We start from the raw sequence: 22,705 nt of genomic DNA, 5'->3' as shown, positions 1-22,705 counted from the left end.
CCCCTGGCGAAGCAACGACGCCTGCCTGCGCTCCACCAGCTCGGCTGGGAACGGAGATGTTTCCTCAGCGGAGCGGAGCGCCTGAAAAGACTTTTCAGGCGCCCCGCTCCGCTGAGGAAACATCTCTGTTCCCAGCCGAGCTGGTGGAGCGCAGGCAGGCGTCGTTGCTTCGCCAGGGCCGGGCAAAACTGTACTTCCGGCTTTAGCGCCGGAAGGGAGCGCGCGAGCCAGGTGTAGCGCTGAAAGGGAGCGCGCGAGCCAGGTGGAGCGCTGGAAGGGAGCGCGCGAGCCAGGTGGAGCGCTGGAAGGGAGCGCGCGAGCCAGGTGGAGCGCTGAAAGGGAGCGCGCGCGATCCGGTGCGATCCGGCAGGAACCCACCACTGAAGAGAGTCCATTTTAACAAGTACCGTGTTTCCCCAAAAATAATACAGGGTCTTATTTTCTTTTGACCCCCCCTCCCCAATAAGTGCTTGGCCTTATTTTTGGGGAGATCTTATTATTTTTGAGGTGCAGGAGGCGGCGAGCATGGTCACCTCATGGCTGCTACTGCATTGCAATATTTTTGGGGAGGGCTTATTTTAGCACATGCACTCAAAAGTCCAATTGGACTTATTATCCAGGGAGGTCTTATTTTGGGGGAAACAGGGTATATGTAATGTTATTTAAGTAGCAAAATTAATTTTGCTTCAAAAGGTATTCAAGATTTTAAATTGAATGATTTTGTTTCAAGGGAACAAATTCTATTCTTGAAATTGTAATGTATACAGAAAATATCTGTAGGCCCTAGGATGTGATGCAGATTACTCTTATCTGGTTGGCTTTTAAACTTGAGAAGCTATACTGCATACAATACTGTATAGTACAAAGAAAATGAAAGTGTCTCTTTTCAATTAAAAAAATCTAAGACCTTTCTCAAAATTGGTACATTAAGAGAAGCAAAATGGTCCAGGGCATAGAATTATCAGTCATACATATATAACGATCATTAAGTAAACTGTCATTTGGTTTATTAAGGAAGTAATATAAGTCCTTAAAGTTTTATTCAGTAATATCAAATACTCACTATACACACAGTGTAAGTGCTGTTTGAAGTAAATATCCTAGCAAAATTTGACTATTCAGTCAAGGTGGCTTCAAGTAATTGAATTTAAGATCTGTCAGTGCAAACTCAGAAGCAGAATGATTTGGGTTAAACTTCAGTGTTCATTTTAGGCAGATAGACTGTCCATGTTTATAGAAACCTATCTCATAATTCTTCTCTTCTTCACAATGCTCCAATGCTTTATAGAAACATTGAATTTGCAGAAGCAGCTGTTCCAAAAGTAAATTAATTAATAAAATGGTACCAAGGATTCTCAACCCGTAAATGTTCCTTTAACTTTTTCATTTTCTTTATCAGCATGAATATAGGAATGTAAAGAGGCCTAAAAAGTAAAAGCAAAGAAAGTCAGACTCAAGTTGCTAATCACCTTATACTGTTCAGCACCTTATACTGAGATCTACTTTGATCTGTTAAACCTTTCTTTTAAGTAATAAAGTTGCGGCTTGCAATTTATTAAAAATGATGAGGGCAAAATACCTTTTGCAAAAACAGAGAACTACAAACCAAAAATATTTGTTCAAGAGTTTGGGACTTTTCTACCCAGAAACCTCAGTAATGCCACTCATCAGTCAAGGGCCTTGCTCTAGCTTCCTCTAATTCTCACCCACCCACCCCCCAAGTCTCCAGTCTGTATAGGAATATATTGTCTCCAAATTGTACTACTATAATGACAAATTACCTGATTTAAAAATTGGTCTCTCTTCAGCTCCTTGTAAAATCGCAGTACACATGGATTAGCTCTGACTAACTTGGGTTCAAAATCCAAAACTCGGAGACTTGCCAGACTACGAGCTCGAGAAAGTGCTACATAAGCCTGCCCACTTTCAAAGACGCGAGCTAGAGAAACCTCGGCACAGTCTAAAGACATACCCTAGAAAAAGAAATAAGCAGATTGAAAGTCATTAGTAGACAAGACTGAGCTAGCAACACCAACAATTAAATGTATATTGAAGTATGTACATAAGTCATCTGCTAGGATGTATATCCCAGGTTTAATCTTTGGAATAATAATGGAAAAATATTCAGTAAATAGAATTACAACTATGAGCTTGCTGTATTCTGACTGCAGCATAATTATAGTAACTTTTTTTTAATGTCCGTATCCTTAAGATCTTGACTTATTTGCAGCTCCACGTATTCTTATCATGTAGCTTAAATTATTTAGTTCCAGTTCTAAAGTAATTCTGCCTACACAGGTTTTGCTACATTGTCTTAACTTCTACAGAGTAATTGCTGACATGATCAGAAGCTGAGTTTACTCAGCTTCTAATACTACTGCATGTTGATGGCTGCTGCCACCAACATGCATTTCCTCCAATAAAGAGCTCCCTTGCATGATCCTTTTTTGCTTGAGCAGCAGAAGAGACAAGACACCTGGCTTCTACAGATAAATTTACTGTCTGATTGGTGCTTTCTAAAGCGCCAGGTTTTAGGCAGGCTTCTTATTAGCATGAGTAGCAACTCGACATTAAAAATAGCAGGTCTTCCTGTCCAGAAGTTCATCTTAAATCAGGAAAAAAAATCTGGGTTCTGAAAGCTACATCTTTGCTTGTTTTGTTAACTTCCAATACGTTACAGATTTTCTGCTACTCTGACCAACATATTTTTGTACAGATATACCGATAGCACTATTTTGTCTACCCTTTTCTGCTTCATGGGCATTCATAGGCTACTTCCAGAAGTTGATGGCCATGAAGACACAATTGGATTAATCCTGCAGGCACTGCCATTCCTTGCAAGATTACCTGAGGATGTTCTCAATCGCTTTTTCTCCCTTTAGCTTACCGTCCCCCTCTACGACTGTGACCTGTCATCCAGGCTATTTTGGGATATATATTTAGCGTTCTTTTAATTGGACAGTTTGGCAGAAGGCTAATTATGCCATTCTGAGTACCTGCCTACACTCACCTAACCCTGTCCTAGCCCACATTAGCAAAAGCCATTAGTTATTTTCCAGCTGGCGAGCAATGCTTGCTAGGAAGGGAAGCCAAGGAAAGAGAAACCAAGGGAATCCATCAATTTCTTTCCTTGCTTTGTCCCAGATAAAAACGAAAAAGGGGGTCACCCATCATCAACTTAATTACTGTGTAGCAGTATATATCCTAAGAAATTGGGGCAGCAAATTTTAGGGCAGTGTACTTTTCTGCTGACCTCAGAATTATGGGATAGGACTTTAAATGGCATAATGGGATTACCAGATTAGGACTGCAAATACCCAAATAACTTGTTGCTCTCTGAGCTTGTTGTTTCTCACAGATGTTTCATTACCTAACCAGGTAACATTAGTTCTGATGTGTGGGGGCTACTACCATACCTACGTACCACAATGGTGATCACATGACTGAGGAATGCCACAGAGGTCATAAATGACCTGCATAGTTATTTTTCCACCATTGTTGTAACTTGTCACTGAACAATTAGTTAATAAATGAGGATTACCTGTGCATGATTTCTTTAGTATTAGAATATCGACTTTAAAGTTTAGAGATAAAGCTGTTGCCTTAATGGCATTTAGTGTGCAACTTTAGTCTGCTCAGTGATAGGAACAAAGCAAGTTGGATTCCATCAGATATGGGCAAAAAAGAACAAACTGACTGATAACATTCCAGGATTTTAACATTGATGAAGAGTCTAGTACAAAAATCAAAATTCTGCTGTTACTCAGTGATAAACCATTATTACTGTGTATTTCCCACAAAAATAAGATATATTACAAACCTGGCTCTTATGAATAGAAATGGCCCAGGCAAGCTTCAGGGGCAGCTGCTGGCGACTCAGGTATGTGCCTGCTGGCCCTTTAAAAACCCATCTTTCCAAGCCAATAATATTAGTCACACCACAAAGGAATCTCACTTTGGGCAGGCCTGTAGCAAAAAACACAAGTCTACAGTTATTATTCAGTACTTCTATAATGTCACTACTGCTGATTACAGGTAATTCTCAACTTACAACCATAATTTAGCGTGAAATTATGGTCATAGGTGAGTGATGGCAAACCTATGGTGTTCACCTAAGCCTCCGGACCATCCCTGAAGCCTTCGGAATGCTTAAAACGACCCTCCGAGCAAACAGGAAGTCACTTCCGGTTTGCTCGGAGGGTCGTTTTGAGCGCTCCGAAGGTGTCAGGGAAGCCTCCGGACGGTCCCTGAAGCCTCCGGAGGGCCTCCGGGGGAGGCTCTTTTCGCCCTCCCCAGGCTCCTATAAAGCCTCTGGAGCCTGGGGAGGGTGAAAAAAGCATGCAAAAATGGGGGGGTCACGCCTGTTGTGCGCGCATGCACACGGGGGGGTCGCGCATTGCATTATGGGTGCGGCACGCCCGCACACGCCCCCCCTGCGCTCCCTCCACTTGTGGCACGCGAGCCAAAAAAAGGTTCGCCATCGCTGTCATAGGTGCTGGATGTTTTTAGGGGGACACACCATATGACCATGCCTCATTTTATTACCTATTTTGCAGTGGTTTAGCAAACACTGAAGTTAAATGAACTCTCATGGTCATTAAATGAAGCCATTGCTTTCTGCCAGAAAACAGAAGTAAATGGCAATTTCCAGCCAAAGCAAATGCCAAAAATTGCTGTCCTGGGGGAACACTGCAAAGGCCCATAAATAAATCTAGTTTGCCAAGTGCCTTAACTGCGATCACGTGACACAAAGTGGGGTGGGGCAGGAGCAGCCATCAGAACTTTGAAACCAGATTGTAAGTATCAAATGGTTGCTATATGTAACCAGTTGTAAGTTGAGGGTTACCTGTGTAGGTAATATGCCCAACTACCATACATCACAGTATTTTCCTACATTTTCTCATTTTATATAGAATGATTGTCAACTGCCTGTGAAGCAAAAATAGAACTTCTTCTGCAAAGAAGTGACACAGAGCAGAGAAATCTAAGACTATAGTAAAACTTTTCTAAAGGAACAATGCACAAAATAACATTAGAAAATGAAATCTAGACTTGATCTGTAGCAATGGAGTTTGTTAGAACCGAACTACGCTGTTTGGGACAAAGGGAAAGAAACAGCACTTTCAAACAAATTTGGCAATGGAAGAGGGATGGACGTTTTTCTGTATACAACATAACTTTTTTGATAGCTTTCCTTGCTATTTTTTATTAATATTAATACCAGTATTGCATTACAATCTTAAGAGTTGAATGTATTTTCTTCATTGCAAAAAGAAACCGAACCACATGACTACCCAGGAGGAGATCATCCAAGGTGGGCCGGTCAGAAACCAACCTTTTCCTTCAGTTTCAAATCCAATCACAACTCCACGAGCCCCATTCACCAGACCTTGAGAAACATCAAGATTCTTTGTAAGCATCACCTATTGAAAAAAGAAAAGTCACAGGAATGCTTTAGTGGATTTTTCCATAGCGCCTTCTAAAGTAGATTTACTTCCACTGCATGCTAACAAAACCACCCTCTACTCATTTGTGGGTAAAGAAATCATCCAGATAAGTGCTTAGCGATCGGGATACGGGCGTTAAAATCAAGGAGACTGTTTTTGGTCCTCAGGCGGCCTGTGGAGCTGGCAGCAGAATCAGACAGTGAGGAGGTTGGGGAGGAACATGGGCCAGTCCTGGAGTCTGGGGAAGGCTCAGGCGAGGGCTCTGTGTCACAGGCAGAGGGGGGGAGCAGGGCCATCTGGGAGTTACGCGCTGCCTCCGGAGCCTGACATCAGCGAGGCAGAAGAACAGCGTGAGCCTGTCCCCACTATGCGCATGCACAGAGCTTCCAGAAGGCAAGAACAATTAAGACAAAAAGGGCAACTCAGGAGTAAGGCTTGGAGATGATTGGCCCCCTCCCAAAAGCCATAAAAGAGAGGCAAACAGACTTGAGTCTTTGCAGGAAGCAACTTCGTTCATTCTGGTTGGGACAAACTCTATGAAGCTCCGTTTGAGTCTGTGTTCCGTTTGGCCTTGCAAAACTAATTGGCAATTAGGTCTCTGGCAGCATTTCAAGGGAGATAGAGGTGGGTGCTTATCAGCATTACCCTGAAGGACTGTGGCATACATCTGTCGGACTCTTTACAGGTGGTTGGTGAATTATTATGGGCTGTGAATGAACATAATTCACAGCCTTTTAAATAAAAAGAGGGTTTTTGGGACTAAGCGTGTGATTTCTGCTTTATCAGGAAGCCCAGGTCAGAACAAAGACTCTAGCATTTGGCAAGATCTGATTCCAGGTATGAATGCGTTGTGAAGAAAGAGAAGGATCTCAGAAGCAGCCACAACACCTCTGTTCCAAGCAGTGCTGTTTTGTTTGTTCACCTGGGCACCTTCCTTGAGTTCAATCATGCTCTTCACAGGACATTGTGCATCAAGAGTCTTTGCCAACATAGGATCACTGTCAACAGCCTTGAAAGACCTTGACTGTCCTGGAAAAGAAGTAACATTTTATTCACTAGATTTCTGGTTGCAGTGTTGCCAACTTATATCCTCTCAGACATCCTGCAACATTAAGCTTGTTAACATTTTTTTCAAATAAATAAATAAATAGGAATGGAAACTGGCATGCTTTAAACTAAAGCTCCAGCCTCTAGAAAAAAAAAAGACCTTTAAAGTATTTGAAGAAATAATATGGTAGGTGGCTACTGGGCATGGATTTGTAAATAAGTGCAATTGCTATAAAAGTAGTAGCAGCGAGGGAGGAGGATAGGGGAATAAGAGAAAAGTAAAGTTTTTGCAAGCAACATACCTACCTGGTTAATTTCTGAGAAATGGAGGTTCCATAACTCATATCAAAAATTAAGTGAGTAGACAACCCAATATTGCATTTAGTTTATGAAGCTGCCCCAAAGTATGTTCTCAAATTTCCAAATTTATCCAATTGGTGCAAATGAGCAGGGGACTTCTGGTAAATTTATGGTAGTTTGAAAAAATAGCTTCCTAAATAATGTTCTAGCAACCAACCACAAGCCTCTCAGTTTATCCATCTACAATCATAAATATTTTGAACATCAAGAGTTCATAGGATTCCCAAAGTACAGCAATATTATAATCTTTACAATTGGTAGAACAGTATATCACATTTTGCCATTTCATTCAAAACAAAAATGATATGGAATAATTCCTATTATTGGTTCTAAGTTTTTACAACTCGCATCAGTAGTCATCTTTCTCAAAGGCAAAGAAAGAGCTACTTACTGTACCTCACTAGGAGTCACTGCATGATTCTTACCAGCTAATTGCTGCAGCTGCATGGTATTTGTGAACTCTACATCATCCTTGTGAGTACACAACCGTGTAGCCAATATTCCATTTCTCTCCACTTTTTGCATTACTGTTTGAGTCAGCAGTCTGGTGACTTCATCTGTACATCTGTCAGTAATTTAAAATTACAAGAGCTAAGACTTGTAACAGAGATCCATGGATGTATAGATATCCTGGCATCACAGCAACTCTAGAAAACCATAAATATTTTTCTATTTGATAAATTGTACTGTATGTTTCCCTGCCTGTTGAGGAAAAAAGACCATTCCTCTACTCTAACTTCCTATTCCACTTAACTCATGGGTGTCAAACCCGCTGCGTCATGTCGCCATCACATGACATTTCATGATGTTTTTCTCATTCGAAGAGCTAGAGTGGGCGTGGCCTGCATGTGATGCATCCAGACCAAGAACTGCCAGTTTGACACGCCTGTCTTAACTCCATGCATGTTACAGTACAATTCCATCAACTCTAACTAGCCTGGCTAGTGATAGGAATAGCTGAACCAATGAATCAGGAAGGTTGGCATAACAATTGTTACAAATTATTTCGTTAGTGGCAAATATCAACCAACTTTCTTTTAGGATCCCAGCATTCTCCATAGCGCTGCTTGGAGAGTCCAAGGATGGGTTAACACAGCCTGTTTGCCCATGGACTGAGTAGATTTTTCCCCCTCTGGCCACGCCTCCTTTGCCTCTTCTGGCTCAGTTTTAAAAACTCAGTCCGCCCGATAGGACGAGTTTTGGGGAACACTCAGCTTTGAGCAAATAGGCTGGGTTCTCCAATAGTAATTTTAGAGTATTTTATGTGTTGATATTTAGTTGTTATTAGGATTTTTCCCCAGGTTTTATTATTTTGACTTTTTATTTTCCTTTTTTCTATTTTTACCAAGAAGAGGATTTACTAAAGTAAGGCTGAGGCAGCGATCGGTTCCACAGCTGCTTAGTCGCAGCTGGGGGAACAAGCGAGGCCGCTTGTCCGGCGTCTGCTGGCGAGCGCAGGGAAGGACGGCAATCCCCGTGTTTCCCTGGTCGTTTTGGAGGAGAGGCTTTTTTAAAAAAAAGCCCTTGCTTCTCCAAACGGCGTCTTTTGCCGATCGGGAGAGCGGCGGCCATTTTGAAAAGTGCTGCTTTGGCGCGCTTTTCGGCTGCAGCCAATGGGAAGCGCCTGGCCCTTAAGTGAGGCTTTTGGCGCGCAGAAGAGCCGGCGGCCATTTTTTTGAGACTTTTTTACCTTCCGGAAAGCAGCAGCAAGCAGCAGAGCCTCTCCGCCTCAACAGACAGCCGCAGAGGATTGCGAGGGCTTGCCTGGGTCTCCAGCAAGCCTGAAGTTCCCCAGCCAACTAAGGGGAAGCGGCAAGGAGTGTCCTGGTGCCTGATCCAGCCTCCCAACTGAATCTGCAGACGCTTCTGGAGCCGTCGGGCCAGCGTCCACTGCCCTTCCCTCAGCAGCGACCTCTTCGACTCAAGATCAACCAAGGATGGCTGATGAAGGTTTGGAGCGAAGGGAGGAGCTGGCAGGGCCATCTGCAAAGCGCAGTAGGCCAGATCCCTCAGGCCAGGGGAGAAAGGGAAACAAGGGCACTGGGGGGAAAGCTTCCCACTCTTCAGCTGGGAGCAAGGCCCCCAAAATTCAAGGGGACAAGGGGCAGGACTCCCTAAAGGACAAGTCTGCTAGGCCCCAGGTTCCCTCTGCACCCTTACCAAGTGAGGCTGGGCCAGTTCCTTCCCCACCCATCCAGAGGGAGATAGAGCAGGGGGAGGAAATGGGGGATAGATCCCCATCCTTCTGTGATAGGGATTCCATGTCAGGATCCCCTGCAGCCTCTCTGGGCTACCCAGGTTCTCCTAGCTCTTCAGTCAGGGAGGATATCCCCTCCTTTCAATGCTGTTTTCATGCAGAGGATCAGAGAGGTCCTCCTAGGGGGGGCCAGGGGACAGGCCTATGACCAATCCAGGGCTGTAGAGGACAAGGGCCCAGCTATGTCAGCAGAAATGAGGGATCTCATCACGCAGGCTATTTCCCAGGGTGTGGTAGAAGCCATGAGGCTACAGGAAGGCAGGGGTGGCAAGGCCTCTAGGCCTGTTCGCCCCCTGGGGGAAAAGAGGACCAGAGTATTCGATTCCCCGGGCACTTCTATCACCACAGAGGTGTCTACGTGGGAGGAGGAGACTGCTGAGGAATTTGCTCTCTCGGAGGATGAGGATATGCCTCCAGACAAGCCCTCCTTCACTGGTCTCTTTAAGCCATCCTTATTCAAGTCCATCTTACACAAGGCCAGAGCCTCTACTGAGCTTGGTGCCAAACCTAAGGACAAGGAAGTCCCTTCTACTTCCCAGGACCTCATGGCAGGGCTGTTCAGCGAAACAACCCCTGACCCAGAACTAATACCAGTCCCTGACATGTTCATGGAAGTTATCCAGCGCCAATGGGCACAGCCAGGCACCCTGGCCAACCCCAGTGGCGCAGACAAATCACTGTATCCCTTAGAACCTAGGCTGGAGGATGTATTGAAGCCTCCAGAAGTGGATGCCCCTGTGGTCTCTCTGACCTCTAATTCTAATCTCCCGGCCGAGTTATTAGAAGGGTTAAAGGCAGAGGATAAGAGGGCAGAAAAGGCTTGTCTCAAAACGCACCAGGCGGCTGCCTGGGCAATCAAAACCTCCACTTCTGCCTCGTTCTTTACGAGGGCATCCCTATTATGGCTGCGCCAACTCAGATCTCAGCCCCCATCTGAAGCATCTCGTTGGCGACATGATCTTAACAAGATCATTACGGCTGTGGAATATGCCTCTGATGCATCCCTGCATGCAGCGAAATTCGCCTCCAGGGCACTAGCGTCCAACATCACTTCTCGCCGCCTGCTTTGGCTTCGGCACTGGCAGGCGGACATGAAGGCAAAGTGGAAGCTGGCTTCAGCTCCATTCAAGGGAGAGAACCTCTTTGGGGATTCCCTAGAGAAATTCCTAATTGAGACAAAGGATAAGAGGAAGGTCCTTCCTTCCACCTTCAGGAAGCATGACAGGAAAGGTCAGGGCTCGTTTAGGAAACAGGCCTTTCGGGCACAGGAAGGTGCCCAGGCCTCCTCTTCTTCATATTCCTCCCAAAGACAGTTTAACCAGTCCTCTGACAGGTCCCAGGAACGAAACAACTTTTCTTCCAGGGGCAGACAATCCAATCAGGGGTCCTTTCGGAAGCCCTTTCGTGGGGGATCCCACAACCGTCAGTTTAGACGTGGGAAGTGACCGTCTGGGGTCTCCTCCCATCGGGGGCCGCCTGCAATTCTATGCAGACCGTTGGGAGGAAACAACCTCGGACAAGTGGGTCTTAAATACCATCAGGAGGGGTCTAACCTTGGAGTTTCTATCCTCTCCTCCGCGGACCTTTGTTCGCTGCCCACTATCCAAGAACCCTGTAAAGAGGGCTCTCATGCAGGCAGAGATAGATCATCTTCTGCAGATCAACGCAATAGAGGCAGTTCCTCCAGAACAGGAAGGGAGGGGGTTCTTTTCCATTCTCTTCCTGGTCCCCAAGAATTCAGGGGGGTGGAGGGCCATCTTAGATCTGAAGCGCCTGAACAGACATCTGGCCTACAAGCGCTTCAAAATGCAGTCTCTTCAGTCGATCCTAAGCTGCATGCGACAAGGGGATCTGCTCACCTCCATCGATCTCAAGGAGGCGTATCTGCATGTGCCCATCCATCCCGCACACAGGAAGTTCCTGCGCTTGTGTTACAACGGAAAGCACTTCCAATACAGGGCGCTTCCGTTCGGACTTTCTTCTGCACCCAGAACGTTCACGAAGCTTCTTGCAGCTGTGGCAGCCCACCTGCGCAAGCTTCCAGTCCGCCTGGAGTGCTATCTGGACGACATCATCATCCACTCAAGGACTCATCAGCAAGCGGTGAGAGATGTAAACGTCACTGTTCACACCTTACAGGACCACGTTTTTTCCGTAAACATGGAAAAAAGCAACCTGACTCCTGCCACACGCATACAACACCTGGGCGCCATAATAGACTCAGTATCTTGCCAGGTGTCCCTATCTCCGGAAAGAATCCGCAACCTCAGGAGCAGAATCCGGTTGTGTCGCAGGAACAGGTCCTGGCAGGTAGTGCAGCTATCCCAACTGTTAGGGATCATGATTTCTTGCCTCAACATAGTTCCCTGGGCACGTCTTCATGCAAGGGAACTGCAATGGTTCTTACTTCCAATGCAAAGAGCAAAGACCAGCAACTCCACCAGGAAAGTTCGCATCCCACCAAGAGTGACTCGGTCTCTGAGTTGGTGGCAGTCTCGAGCAGTGGAGAAGGGTTGCCTATTCAGAGAACCCGACAGGATCGTGGTAACGACCGACGCCAGTCTCTACGGTTGGGGGGTGCATTGCCAAGGTCAGCTGGCGCAAGGCAGGTGGTCCAGCGCGGAGGCAGCCCGGAGCATCAATTGGCTAGAACTCAGGGCAGCCCGGCTTGCGCTGAGGAGATTTGCAGAACAGCTGAAGGGGCACCACGTTCTGCTACTGACCGACAATGTGGCCACAAAGGCTCACGTGAACCGACAAGGAGGGACCCACTCCAAAAGACTCATGTCAGAGGCGGAGGCCATAGGATGATGGGCAGAGATCCACTTAGCGTCGCTGAGGGCGGATCACATCTCCGGAACCAGCAACGTAAGTGCGGATTGGTTGAGCCGTCAGACCATCGACAACTCGGAGTGGCAACTTCATCCGGACCTGTTCGCACAGGTGGTAAGGAGGTTTGGTCTCCCGCAGGTCGACCTGTTTGCCTCGGCGGCAAACACACAGCTCCAGCGGTTCTTCTCCCGCTACAAGTCAGCACAAGCGGAGGGGACGGATGCCCTGAGGTCCAGCTGGCCTCCAGGTCTTCTTTACGTGTTTCCGCCCCTCCCTCTGATCCCGCAGGTGATCTACAAGCTGCTGAAGGAGGGGGCGGAGCTCATTCTGGTGGCTCCACATTGGCCCAGGAGATCCTGGTTCGCGGACCTGGTCGATCTGTCTGTGGAACAACCGTGGAAAATTCCTCCAGACCAGGTATCCTTGCGTCAGGGGGCCATCAACCATCCAGAGCCCCAATGGTTGCAGTTAGCCGTCTGGCACTTGAGGGGCAGCTTCTGAAGGAACAGAGCCTCTCAGACAACGTCATTAAAACCATCCAAGCTTCCAGACGTCCGGCCACTACTCGCATTTGGGCTGCCTTTTCTTCCTGGTGCAGCAAACGGGACATTGACAGTGTGGAAGCGTCCATCCCTCAGTTATTGGACTTCCTACAAGAGGGCTTGGACAAAGGACTGGCACCAGCCACACTCAGGCGCCAGGTTGCTGCATTATCCACCATCTTAGCCAGACACCAACTTCAATCCCTGAGTCACTATCCTCAGGTCAAGAGCTTCTTGAAGGGGGCCTACAACATTCGACCCCAGGTGGTGCACAGGTACCCGACCTGGAACCTACCCTTTGTCCTGCAGGCATTGACAGCGGCTCCCTTCGAACCTTTGAGGAAGGTATCTCTTCGACATCTGACTCTTAAGACTGCCTTCCTTATAGCCATTACTTCAGCCAGAAGGGTATCTGAGATTGCGGCCTTCTCGGCCAAGGAAGAGCTGTGCATCATCCACCCAGACAGGGTCATCCTACGGTTAGACCCCGCCTTCATGCCGAAGGTGAATTCTCATTTTCACAGGTCTCAGGAGGTTATCCTCCCGAATTTCTGTCCCAGCCCTCAACACTCCAAGGAGCGCAGGTGGCACAAATTGGACGTGCAAAGGGCAGTCCGCATTTACCTGAAACAAACTAAGGACATCAGGCACTCCGAGGCCTTCTTTGTGTCTTTTCAACCAGGCTCGCTGGGTCGCAAGGTGTCATCTTCAACCATAGGTCGGTGGCTGCGAGCTTGCATTAAGATGACATATGACCTTCAGGGCAAGCCAGTTCCACCTCGTGTAACGGCACATTCCACCAGAAGTGCGGCCACGACCGCGGCCTGGGCGACTCAAGCATCTATTCTGGACATTTGCAGAGCGGCCACGTGGGCGTCTCCCACGGCTTTCATTAGAAACTACAAGATCGATTCCTTTGCCTCTGCCGAAGCCTCCTTTGGCTGTAGAGTATTACAGAAGGTTATTGAGGCTCCGGACAATGTCACTTCTTCCCGCCCTGGGACACAATAGCTTGGGCATGTCCCATCCTTGGACTCTCCAAGCAGCGCTATGGAGAATGACCGTTGTCTTACCTGAACGGTCGTTCTCATGGCGCTGCGGAGAGTACAAGACCCACCCAGGGTAATTGTTTAGCTCCGAGATTGTATCTTTACACAGGTGTGAGCTGAGGACGTCTTCGTCGGACAAGACCTCATTTTTAAAACTGAGCCAGAAGAGGCAAAGGAGGCGTGGCCAGAGGGGGAAAAATCTACTCAGTCCATGGGCAAACAGGCTGTGTTAACCCATCCTTGTACTCTCCGCAGCGCCATGAGAACGACCGTTCAGGTAAGACAACGGTCATCCGAAGAATGTTACTTTTGAAGTTTTGTGAACAATTAAAAGAAAATGATGACATTTTAATCAGCATTCAAACTTGGCAGATGTAACAAGTGTCAACATTCAGAAATAAAATTAGGGAGAGATAGGAAAAGAAGTATCTCTAAGTTTCAGTTATCCCATCCCAAGAGGACAAATCCCCATCCTTTTTCATCTATTGGTTCTAATGAACAAGAAGATGATATCTCACCTGCCAAGACGGACAGCGTTCAGAAGAGAAATGAACACCTTGTCAGTCTGTCTCCGAACCTCTGTCAACTCCATGTTCAGATGTATGCACTTTCTCCAGCTCTTTGCCTATAAAAGCACACTCCTGGTCAGCCAGTGACCGATCACATAGTTAGAAGCAGCATCAGCAACCATAACAAACCTGGAAACAGAATTTGGGCTGTCTGTGGTCCTTGGTAACGGGAGGCAGTTGCAAGAAGTCTCCACAGATAATAAGCTGGATTCCTCCAAATGGATTCTCACATTTCCTGACATCTCTAGCCAGAAAGCAAACAGAAAAAGATTCAAAAATGGTTTTTTTAATGCTCTGGGCCAAGAAAATTGAGTGCAGTATCCAAGAATAATCTTTTTTAGTCTTTTAGGTCTGCAATTCCAGGATTCCCAGTCAAGCTGGAAAAACACCAAATTATGAAAGGATGTCTTAAAAGTAAGTCATACTCCCATTTCCAATAGCTGGCTTTCTTTTCTTTCCTCTTATTTCTTTCCTTCCTTCTCTCCTCCCTCCCTCTTATCTCTAGAACCACAGTGACAATACTGGCTACAATCCTGATCCCTTCCAGGCTCCCAGTCCATTGCAAAAATCCACAATTCCTTTAAGGGTTAATCAGACCACTGGGACACTCCCTGCCAAAATCTGAAAAATGTTCCAGGGATTTCAGACACTTTTGGTCGGGTGAATGGAGAAGTGATTAAAAAAAAAAAACCTCTCACCATTTTATGTAAGTAAAAAAAAAATCAGGGTATCTATGGTACAATATAATTTAAAAGTGTCAAAAATAAAGCATAGCATTAATAAATTAATGTAGAAATTAACAATAAAACTAACAAAAATAGAAAATTAAAAAAGATGGCATAGTGGTTAAGCGTCGCAAACCTTCTCTGGAAATATTCTGTTTTCAACAAACTTCTAAAGAAGATCTAATCTAATCTCCATAAAGTGACTGCATGCTGCATAAAGGTCTACATACCTAGCTACCGCTTCCAGTTTATCAAAGAATTCCCCTTCCACCATTGAGATCTCATCGATGATCAGACACTGGCAATTCAGCCATTGCTGCCGAACCCCAGGTCTCTGGGCCAGCTCAAGACACTGATGAAGAGGGGCCTTTCCTGACCCAATACCTACAAAAGGGAAATTAAGAGGGGGTGAGAGTGGCATACCAGGCCCAAATTCTTTCCAACCTTCTCAGGATCTGAAGTCCAGTTACCTGCAAAAGCATGGAGGGTGATGCCCCCAATCTGACATGCTGCCACTCCTGTGCTGGCTGTGACGTAAGTGCCATTTGGAGGAAAGGAGGCCACAATCTTTTTCAGTAAATAAGATTTTCCAGTTCCTTTGAAAACAAACATTAATTTTAGAGAAACACCATTCAGCTCAATTCATTCAAAGTTGCTCATATTTTCCTCTCTACAATTTTTTAAAAATTATTTAGGGAGTATTTAAATGGCAAGTACCGTATCAAGTTTCCTGTGCTTAAGTAGTGATACTTAGGATGCAACACTGAGTCAGTTTAAAACAGAGCAATTCCACTGAACCAGGGATTTTGTGTGTGTGTGTGTGTGTGTTAAAGAAATTTTAACAAAGGAAAAACCATTGAAAAAGAAATAAGAGTACATAAGGAGAAATAGTGCATAATGAGAAAAGGAAAAAAAGGAAAAGAAAAGAAAGGAAAAAAAAGAAAGATTATAAGGAAGCATTTTACAATCTTCTTTGCAGCAATTATAAATGCATTTACATTTTATCCTCTCTTTAAGATTACTAAATAGCTTCCTTGTTTCCATAAACTGCCCTTTTTTAATTGTCAAACTCATAAATTACAAGTCATTTTGGTCAGTAGAAAGTTCACAGGATAAGAGAAAACAGCGTTTAAGGTCACGCTGCACATAAAAAAATGAAGATTCCAATAGGAAGCGAATAAACATATCTCAGAGTTGAATGATGGGGTCCTTGATGATCTCTGAGCTTGGTTATTTGTCTGCAGACATTTCATTACTTGATTAGGGAACATCATCAGTGCTAGTGAGAGTGGGGTTTGCTCCCTGTTTATGTATAGTAGCTTGCCCCACCAGTCTTGGGTCCCCCCCCCCCCTTGGTAGTTCTTTAATATTGGTTTACAATACATTAATGCTTGGATTTAGGATTTTACAACACCCAATAATACTTGGAATTAGGATTTTACAATATCCTAATAAAGGAATTACCAAGGAGAAAATGACAACCCCACCAACACCGGCAAAGCAAACTACTGTATATAAACAGGGAGCAAACCAAGTAGCATTGATATTGCCTGGTCAGGGACTTATATACTGCTTCACAGCGCTTTACAGCCCTCTCTAAGTGGTTTACAGAGTCAGCATACTGCCCCCAACAATCTGGGTACTCATTTTACCAACCTCGAAAAGATGGAAGGCTGAGTCAACCTTGAAACATAGGTTCGGTGGTTCGAATCCCTAGTGCTGCATAACGGAGTGAGCTCCCGTTACTTGTCCCAGCTTCTGCCAACCTAGCAGTTCGAAAGCATGTAAAAATGCAAGTAGAAAAAATAGGAACCATATTTGGTGGGAAGGTAACAGCGTTCCATGCGCCTTCGGTGTTTAGTCATGCCGGCCACATGAGCGTGGAGATGTCTTCGGACAGCGCTGGCTCTTTAGCTTTGAAACAGAGATAAGCACTACCCCCGAGAGTCAGGAACGACTAGCACATATATGCAAGGGAAACCTTTACCTTTACCTATTGGGATCTTAATTTTTTATTTGCAGCATGACCTTATTAACATCATTTTTATCTTACCCTTTGGACTTTTTACTGACCAAAGTGACCTTGTGAGTTATTGATTTGACAATGAAAAAGGACAGTTTATCTCAAAGAACTCCACACACACAAAAGTGAAAATAATCTATTCGTGCACACTCAAAAGAAATCCCAAGCCATTAGTTAAATCTCTTATGAATAATAGCAGTACAAGTTCTTTAGCTTGAATCCCCAACATAGTCCTTGAAAACATCTGGGATTCCTAATTTGAAATGACTAATCATGCCCTCCCCTTTTCACTTACCAGCACTCCCTGTGAAGAAGACATTCTTTCCACTCAACACAGCATTCAGCACTCTTGACTGCTCCTGGGAAAGTGTTGCTCGAGAGCCCATCAGCCACGACTTCTTCACCTGCTTTTCTTCAGTCATCTGGTGGGACAATCCATATTTAACTGACATTCCAAAGGCAGAAGATTTATTTATTTATTTTTATTTATTAAGTTTGTCACTCATGTGCAAGATAACAGGAATTAGAATAAACATGAATAAGAACACAGGACATGGATACAATAGGACAGGGAAGTTAGGTACGCTGGTGCGCTTATGCACGCCCCCTTACAGACCTCTTAGGAATGGGGTGAGGTCAACAGTAAGACAGCTTACGGTTAAAGTTATGGGGGTTGAGGATGTAACAAGAGAGTCAGGTAGTGCATTCCAGGCATTGACCACTCTGTTGTTGAAGTTATATTTTCTGCAATCGAGTTTGGAGCAGTTTACCTTTAGTTTGAATTACTTTTGAGTTTGAGATTCAAATGTATATTGGAAATCAGAACTGGTTATTAAAGTGACTGCCATTAAAGGTTTACACTGTTCTCTCTTTGCCAAAAAGGGAAGAAAAGAAAGTTCCTGACGAGGGAAGAGGAGTTGGGAGTGTAAGTTTGGTTCTGGTGGAATCTGACTAACAAAACTTGACTTATAACCACAATTGAGCCCAACATTTCTGTTGTTAAGTGAGTTTTCCTCCATTTTACGACTTTTTTTTGCCATAGTGAATCACTGTAGTGGCTAAGCTAGTAACATGGTTGTTAAGTGAATCTGGCTTCCCTGTTGATTTTGCTTATCACAAGGTTGCAAAAGGTGATCACGTGACCTTGGGACACGGCAACGAACACAAGTATGAACCTTTGCCAAGCGTCTGAATTTTGATCACATGATTATGGGGCTGCTACAAAGGTCACTTTTTTCAGTGCCATTGTAACTTCGACGTCACTTAATGAACTATTGCAAGTTGAGAACTCCCTGTATATGTATAATGTATACATTGTTTTATTTTTATTTCTTTCCACTTTTCTCCTTTTCCATATTTTTCTTAGTTTGTATTAATTTTTTATCCTTTAATTTATAAGCTTTAATAAAATTATTGGCCAAATCTATCTTTCCAACATATTATCCTCTAGTCAACAAGGTCAATGGCCTTCTTGGATTTGGGGAAAGCACCATCAGAGGCAGTAGTGGGTTCCGGATCCCGTTGCAACTGGTACGGTGCAATGGGGCGGGGCACCCACCAGGTGCATACGTGCAGCACTCACATGCATACCCGCCTGCGACACTCCAGCTCCGGAACGGTACCTGGTGCTCCCAGCAGGCACCGGTATGCACATACCGGGGCGTACCGGTCGTATCCCACCACTGATCAGAGGGTATGACTCTCTACCTCGTTTCTTTAGTGCTTAGTATTACTTATTGAAAGGGTTGCAGTGGCTAACACTCTGAGCTTGTCGATCAGAAAGGTTGGTAGTTTGGTGGTTCGAATCCCTAGCTCCACGTAGCCAGTGAGCTCCCGTTACTTGCCCCAGCTTCTGCCAGCCTAGCAGTTTGAAAGCATGTGAAAATGCAAGTAGAAAAATAGGAACCACCTTTGATGGGAAGGTAACAGCATTTTGTGCGCCTACAGCCCTTCGGCTTTGAAACAGAGATGAGCACTGCCCCCTAGAGTCGGGAACCGTATGTGCGAGGGGAACCTTTACCCTATTACCTGTTGATGCTTAATAGCATAAGCAAATACCGTAGTTACATTTTCAGGCAGAAGATAGCTTACCTGCCTCCCATCCACTGATTCCATAGGACGCTTCCTAGACCTGCAGCGTAGAGTCTGTCCTTTCGTGGGGGTGGCTGTAACGTTAGCCAGGGCTTCTCTGGCCTTTGCATGTTGCAAATCGCGGGCTTGCACTGGGCTTACCGTGTCGAATGTGCGCGGCAAGCTAGATAGGAGCCTTGTCCGTTCGGGCACCGGCCGCTCTCGGTGCTGGGTGGCTTCAAATTTGATGCGCAGAGTCTGGACGAAGCGACGCAAGCGATCCGGAGGGCAATTAGAGAGCAGCAGCTGCACGTAATTGGAGCCTAAGGGACCCAACCGGACCGAGCTCTTCCCGTCCTTCACAAAACGGGTGAACAGGCGCATTTCGTTCTGCCGCAGAGGGAAGTTCTGGAGACGGCCTGGACCCGAGGCGTTCGTCACCTGTAAGACCAGTTCGCGAAACTCATTCCGCCCGAGGTTGACCCAAGCATCCCGCAGGAGCAGCCGGTTCGGGGCCGCCGCCGCCCCCAGATGCTCCACGACCACCGTGCAGCGAATCCTCCCATCCAGCTCCGAGCCTTCCGCCGGTTGCATTCTGCGGGGTGAAGCCGAGAGAGCAAACCCGCGGGCATGACAAGAGCCGAGATCGAGACCCCCCACTAAAAAAAGCCTGCGTCGGGTGCAGAACTGACACTTTTAGCCCGCTGTCGACCGAGCCGGGTTTTGAAAAGACATCCTCACGTTGAAGTTGCCTTGCGGGTCTCGGGCAGATTCAAATATTTTTCGACCGACCGCAGCGACCAATCAGCGTTTGGGGAAGCTTTAATTTTTCAGCCAATGAAAAGAGGAGAAGGCGGAGTTAGAATTCCCGGCTTGCGACGTTCTTAAGTCAATAGCCGGGAGACCAGAAAGCGGCGATCTCCGCCCCTTGGAGACGCTCCGGCCGGAGACAACGCGGCGGAGGTTCTGGAGCGATTGAAACAGCGATCCGAGTAACGCCGCATGGCTGCGTTTAAGGGAGGCGTGAAGGAACCATTGGACCCAGTAAGCCAGAACAAGATCTTCACGGAGACGGTCCACAAGGAGCTGCGATGCCAGCGCCTGCATACCGAATTTGCCTTAAACCCACTTCTGAAAGGTAGGTGGGCTGGACAGAAGGCGGTTTTGTCAAATACAGGCAGCCCTCGACTTACAACGGTTCGTTTAGTTGCCGTGCAAAGTTACAAGGGCACTGAAAAAAGTGACTTGTGGTTTTTCACGCTTAACGACTGTCCACAGCATTCCCCATGGTCACATGTTCAAAATTCAGATGCTTGGCATGTGGTTCATATTTATGACAATGTCCTGGGGGCATGTGACCAGCTTTTGTGAAGTCTTCTAGCACAGTCAAGAGGAAAGCCAGATTTACTTAACAAACAGGATACCAACAACTGCAGTGTTTCACTTAGCAACTGCAGCAAGAAAAGTTGAAAAAATGGGGAAAAGCTCACTTAAAGAATGTCTTATTCAGCAACATAAATTTTGGGGACAGTTGTGGTTGTAACACAACTACGTATATTGCTCCCTTTCCTTTCCTAAAGGTATACTTGCCATTGAAGGTAATCAAAGCCTGATGTAGGCCATACTAGTCTGTAAAGGGAGTGGGACAAAAGAATGAGACCTGGCTGAAATCATAGGTTCTCTATGCATGTTTTTGATTCTGCGAAAGTCAGCATTTCAAACTAAATATTGCCCAAAATGTTTCCAAAGAAATCAAGGTAAGGAGAAAATATTAACTTTCTCATTCTCTTATGGTAAACTAAAGCGAAGTTTAAGAGTGCCTTCATCTGAACATCCGCAATAGCTAATTTCATAATCTTGCTTTTGCCCTCCAGTTCATGCCTTAACTGGGAAACCTGCCTCTTGGCATGATAACTTAGAGGAACCTGAAGATGGTAAGACACTGTTACAGTACTTTGTTTTGATGTATTTATAAATAATGTATTTATTCATGTGCTGGAGAAGGAAATCACTGACAATCTGCAGCACCTAAGGCTTTGTTTCTGCTGGCACAGCACTTGATCAATGTAATTCTCATCAATCAGTGAAAGAGCTTTCCAAAAGGGGGAGAATTTTTTTTTTTTTTTTTTTGCACACTGCAAACCTCCCCAAAACGGCCTGTTTTTCGCAAAAACAGGCCCGGTTCCCCCCCCACAAAAAAGGCATGAATAGCCTTAGGGGGGGCTTGCAGAGTGCTCCTGGGGGCTGCCCCCTTAAAAAATGGACCATTTTTTTGAGAAAACGGGCCTGTTTTTTGTCAAAAAAATTGCATGCATAGCCTTATGGAAGCTTATAGAGTGCTGTTGGGGGGGGGGGGGAAACGGCCTGTTTTTTGCTCATTTCTGCCCTCCCCAGCCCCCTCTGAAAGCCTCCATAAGGGTATGCATGGTCATTTTTGTGAAGGGGGCGGAGCTGCGGGAGGCAAAAAAATGCTGTATTCGATGTATAAGACGCACCCAGATTTTCAGCCTTTTTGAGAAAAAAAGATGCGTCTTATACTCTGAAAAATATGGTAGGTAGAAATTATTCATGATCTACAATTTTGCATTAAAAACAGGAAAAGGTTAAATGCATAGTTTCTGTCAAGTCAGCACACACAAAAGGAATATATATGTCTTGCAGTTTTGCTTCATTAAACATAGAAGAAACTATGGTACCTAATGATTACTGTCAATGCTTTAACCCAACAGCTAAATTCCTAAAGCTTATTCATCATGCCGCACTTGAGCCACCCAAGAAATACCCAGAACCACAAACTGAAAGTCAGGAAATTGGTTGGTTTTCCACACCGTTGGTAAGTAGGATTTCAGGGAAGGCTAAATATTGTGGGACAAGTGCCACCACAAATTTTGAAGTACTATCATGATTTAAGATGAGCCTTCCCAGGAAGACGATACCATTTCGGAACATTAGAATCATGAGGAACGCCTTCAAAGGGTTCAGGTAGCATCAAATGGGCAATCAGTTGAGAGGAAGTTCTATTGAAGCATCCCACACTTTGTTCTTTCATTTATTTCAATGCTCTTATGTTATAATCATATTCTCTTTCACAGATCAGTATCAACCGGGACGATAGTAGGCTGCACTTCCCAAGTCGGAGTACTGAGATCAGCAGGTACATGGCTGCTCTGTGGCGCCTGAGGGAGATGACCAAAAGCAAATAAGGGCATATAGTAACATCACGGGATCTTACTGTGAAGATGTTAAACTTTCATTTAGGATTTCTGCCCTGCATCTTGTCATTGTAAATAGTTATTTTAAGAAAGGAAGCTGTTTTGCTCTTTGAATTTTTAGTGGTTGCAATAAACTTGTTCCCAAATTGTGTGTGTGTGTGTGTGTGTGTGTTTCATAAGATACCTAGACAAGGAATTTCTCACCCGTAACTATGCCATCTCTCTGAAGGTAGTATTTTTCGTAGTAAAGACACTCTGGACTATAATATGCACCTACATTTTTGGGGGAGGAAAACAAACAAACAAAAAATCTGCCATTCACCGTGGCCCATTCTAGAACAGCTGATTGGTGCAGCACCAACCACCACCCCACCAACCACCACCCCAGCCACATTTGCTGTATAAGATGCACCGAAATTTTCATCCACTTATACTCTGAAAAACATGGTACTAATATGCATGAGTGATTAATGCACAGTTCATGATACTCAAATCAGAGGGAGTAATTGAGTGCCATTAAGTGAAGGAAGTAATGAAAAGATCAAAACAGGCACTACTACCATACTTTGCGG

At 45.3% G+C, this 22,705-nt stretch overlaps 2 protein-coding genes across 2 annotated transcripts; one reads left to right on the top strand and one right to left on the bottom strand.

Moving 5' to 3' along the window:
* Positions 1–388: 388 nt before the first annotated feature.
* On the bottom strand, positions 389–19,516 carry PIF1 (PIF1 5'-to-3' DNA helicase). Its single transcript, XM_081947454.1, has 12 exons — positions 18,943–19,516; positions 17,147–17,273; positions 15,299–15,424; positions 15,059–15,212; positions 14,233–14,347; positions 14,053–14,159; positions 7,280–7,419; positions 6,370–6,476; positions 5,336–5,423; positions 3,821–3,966; positions 1,782–1,973; positions 389–1,424 (listed from the first exon to the last, which is right to left on the bottom strand). Exons 1-12 carry the CDS (start codon positions 19,513–19,515, stop codon positions 1,356–1,358), a joined length of 1,944 nt encoding a protein of 647 aa, XP_081803580.1. The 5' UTR covers position 19,516; the 3' UTR covers positions 389–1,355.
* Positions 19,517–19,923: 407 nt separating this feature from the next.
* CFAP144 (cilia and flagella associated protein 144) lies at positions 19,924–22,604 on the top strand (the record flags this gene model as incomplete). Its single annotated transcript, XM_081947457.1, has 4 exons — positions 19,924–20,059; positions 20,796–20,855; positions 21,651–21,754; positions 22,014–22,604. The coding sequence occupies 4 exons, from the start codon at positions 19,924–19,926 to the stop codon at positions 22,122–22,124; spliced, it is 411 nt and encodes a 136-aa protein (XP_081803583.1). The 3' UTR covers positions 22,125–22,604.
* Between the last annotated feature and the right edge of the window lie 101 nt (positions 22,605–22,705).

The sequence above is a fragment of the Natrix helvetica genome (genome assembly GCF_964273705.1).
Source record: "Natrix helvetica genome assembly, chromosome: 3".
Classification (NCBI taxonomy): Eukaryota; Metazoa; Chordata; class Lepidosauria; order Squamata; family Natricidae; genus Natrix; species Natrix helvetica.
Note: the sequence above shows the minus strand (reverse complement) of the source record. Positions and strands in the feature narration are given on the sequence as shown.

Bases quoted from the DNA above. Each gene is read 5' to 3' on its own strand.
- PIF1 (XM_081947454.1), bottom strand. From the start codon at position 19,515: ATGCAACCGGCGGAAGGCTCGGAGCTGGATGGGAGGATTCGCTGCACG. The intron at 7,420-14,052 runs GTGAGATATCAT...AATTACTGACAG, and splicing joins AACGCTGTCCGTCTTGGCAG to ATGTACAGATGAAGTCACCA. The intron at 5,424-6,369 runs GTGAACAAACAA...TTTTTTCAATAG, and splicing joins AACTCAAGGAAGGTGCCCAG to GTGATGCTTACAAAGAATCT.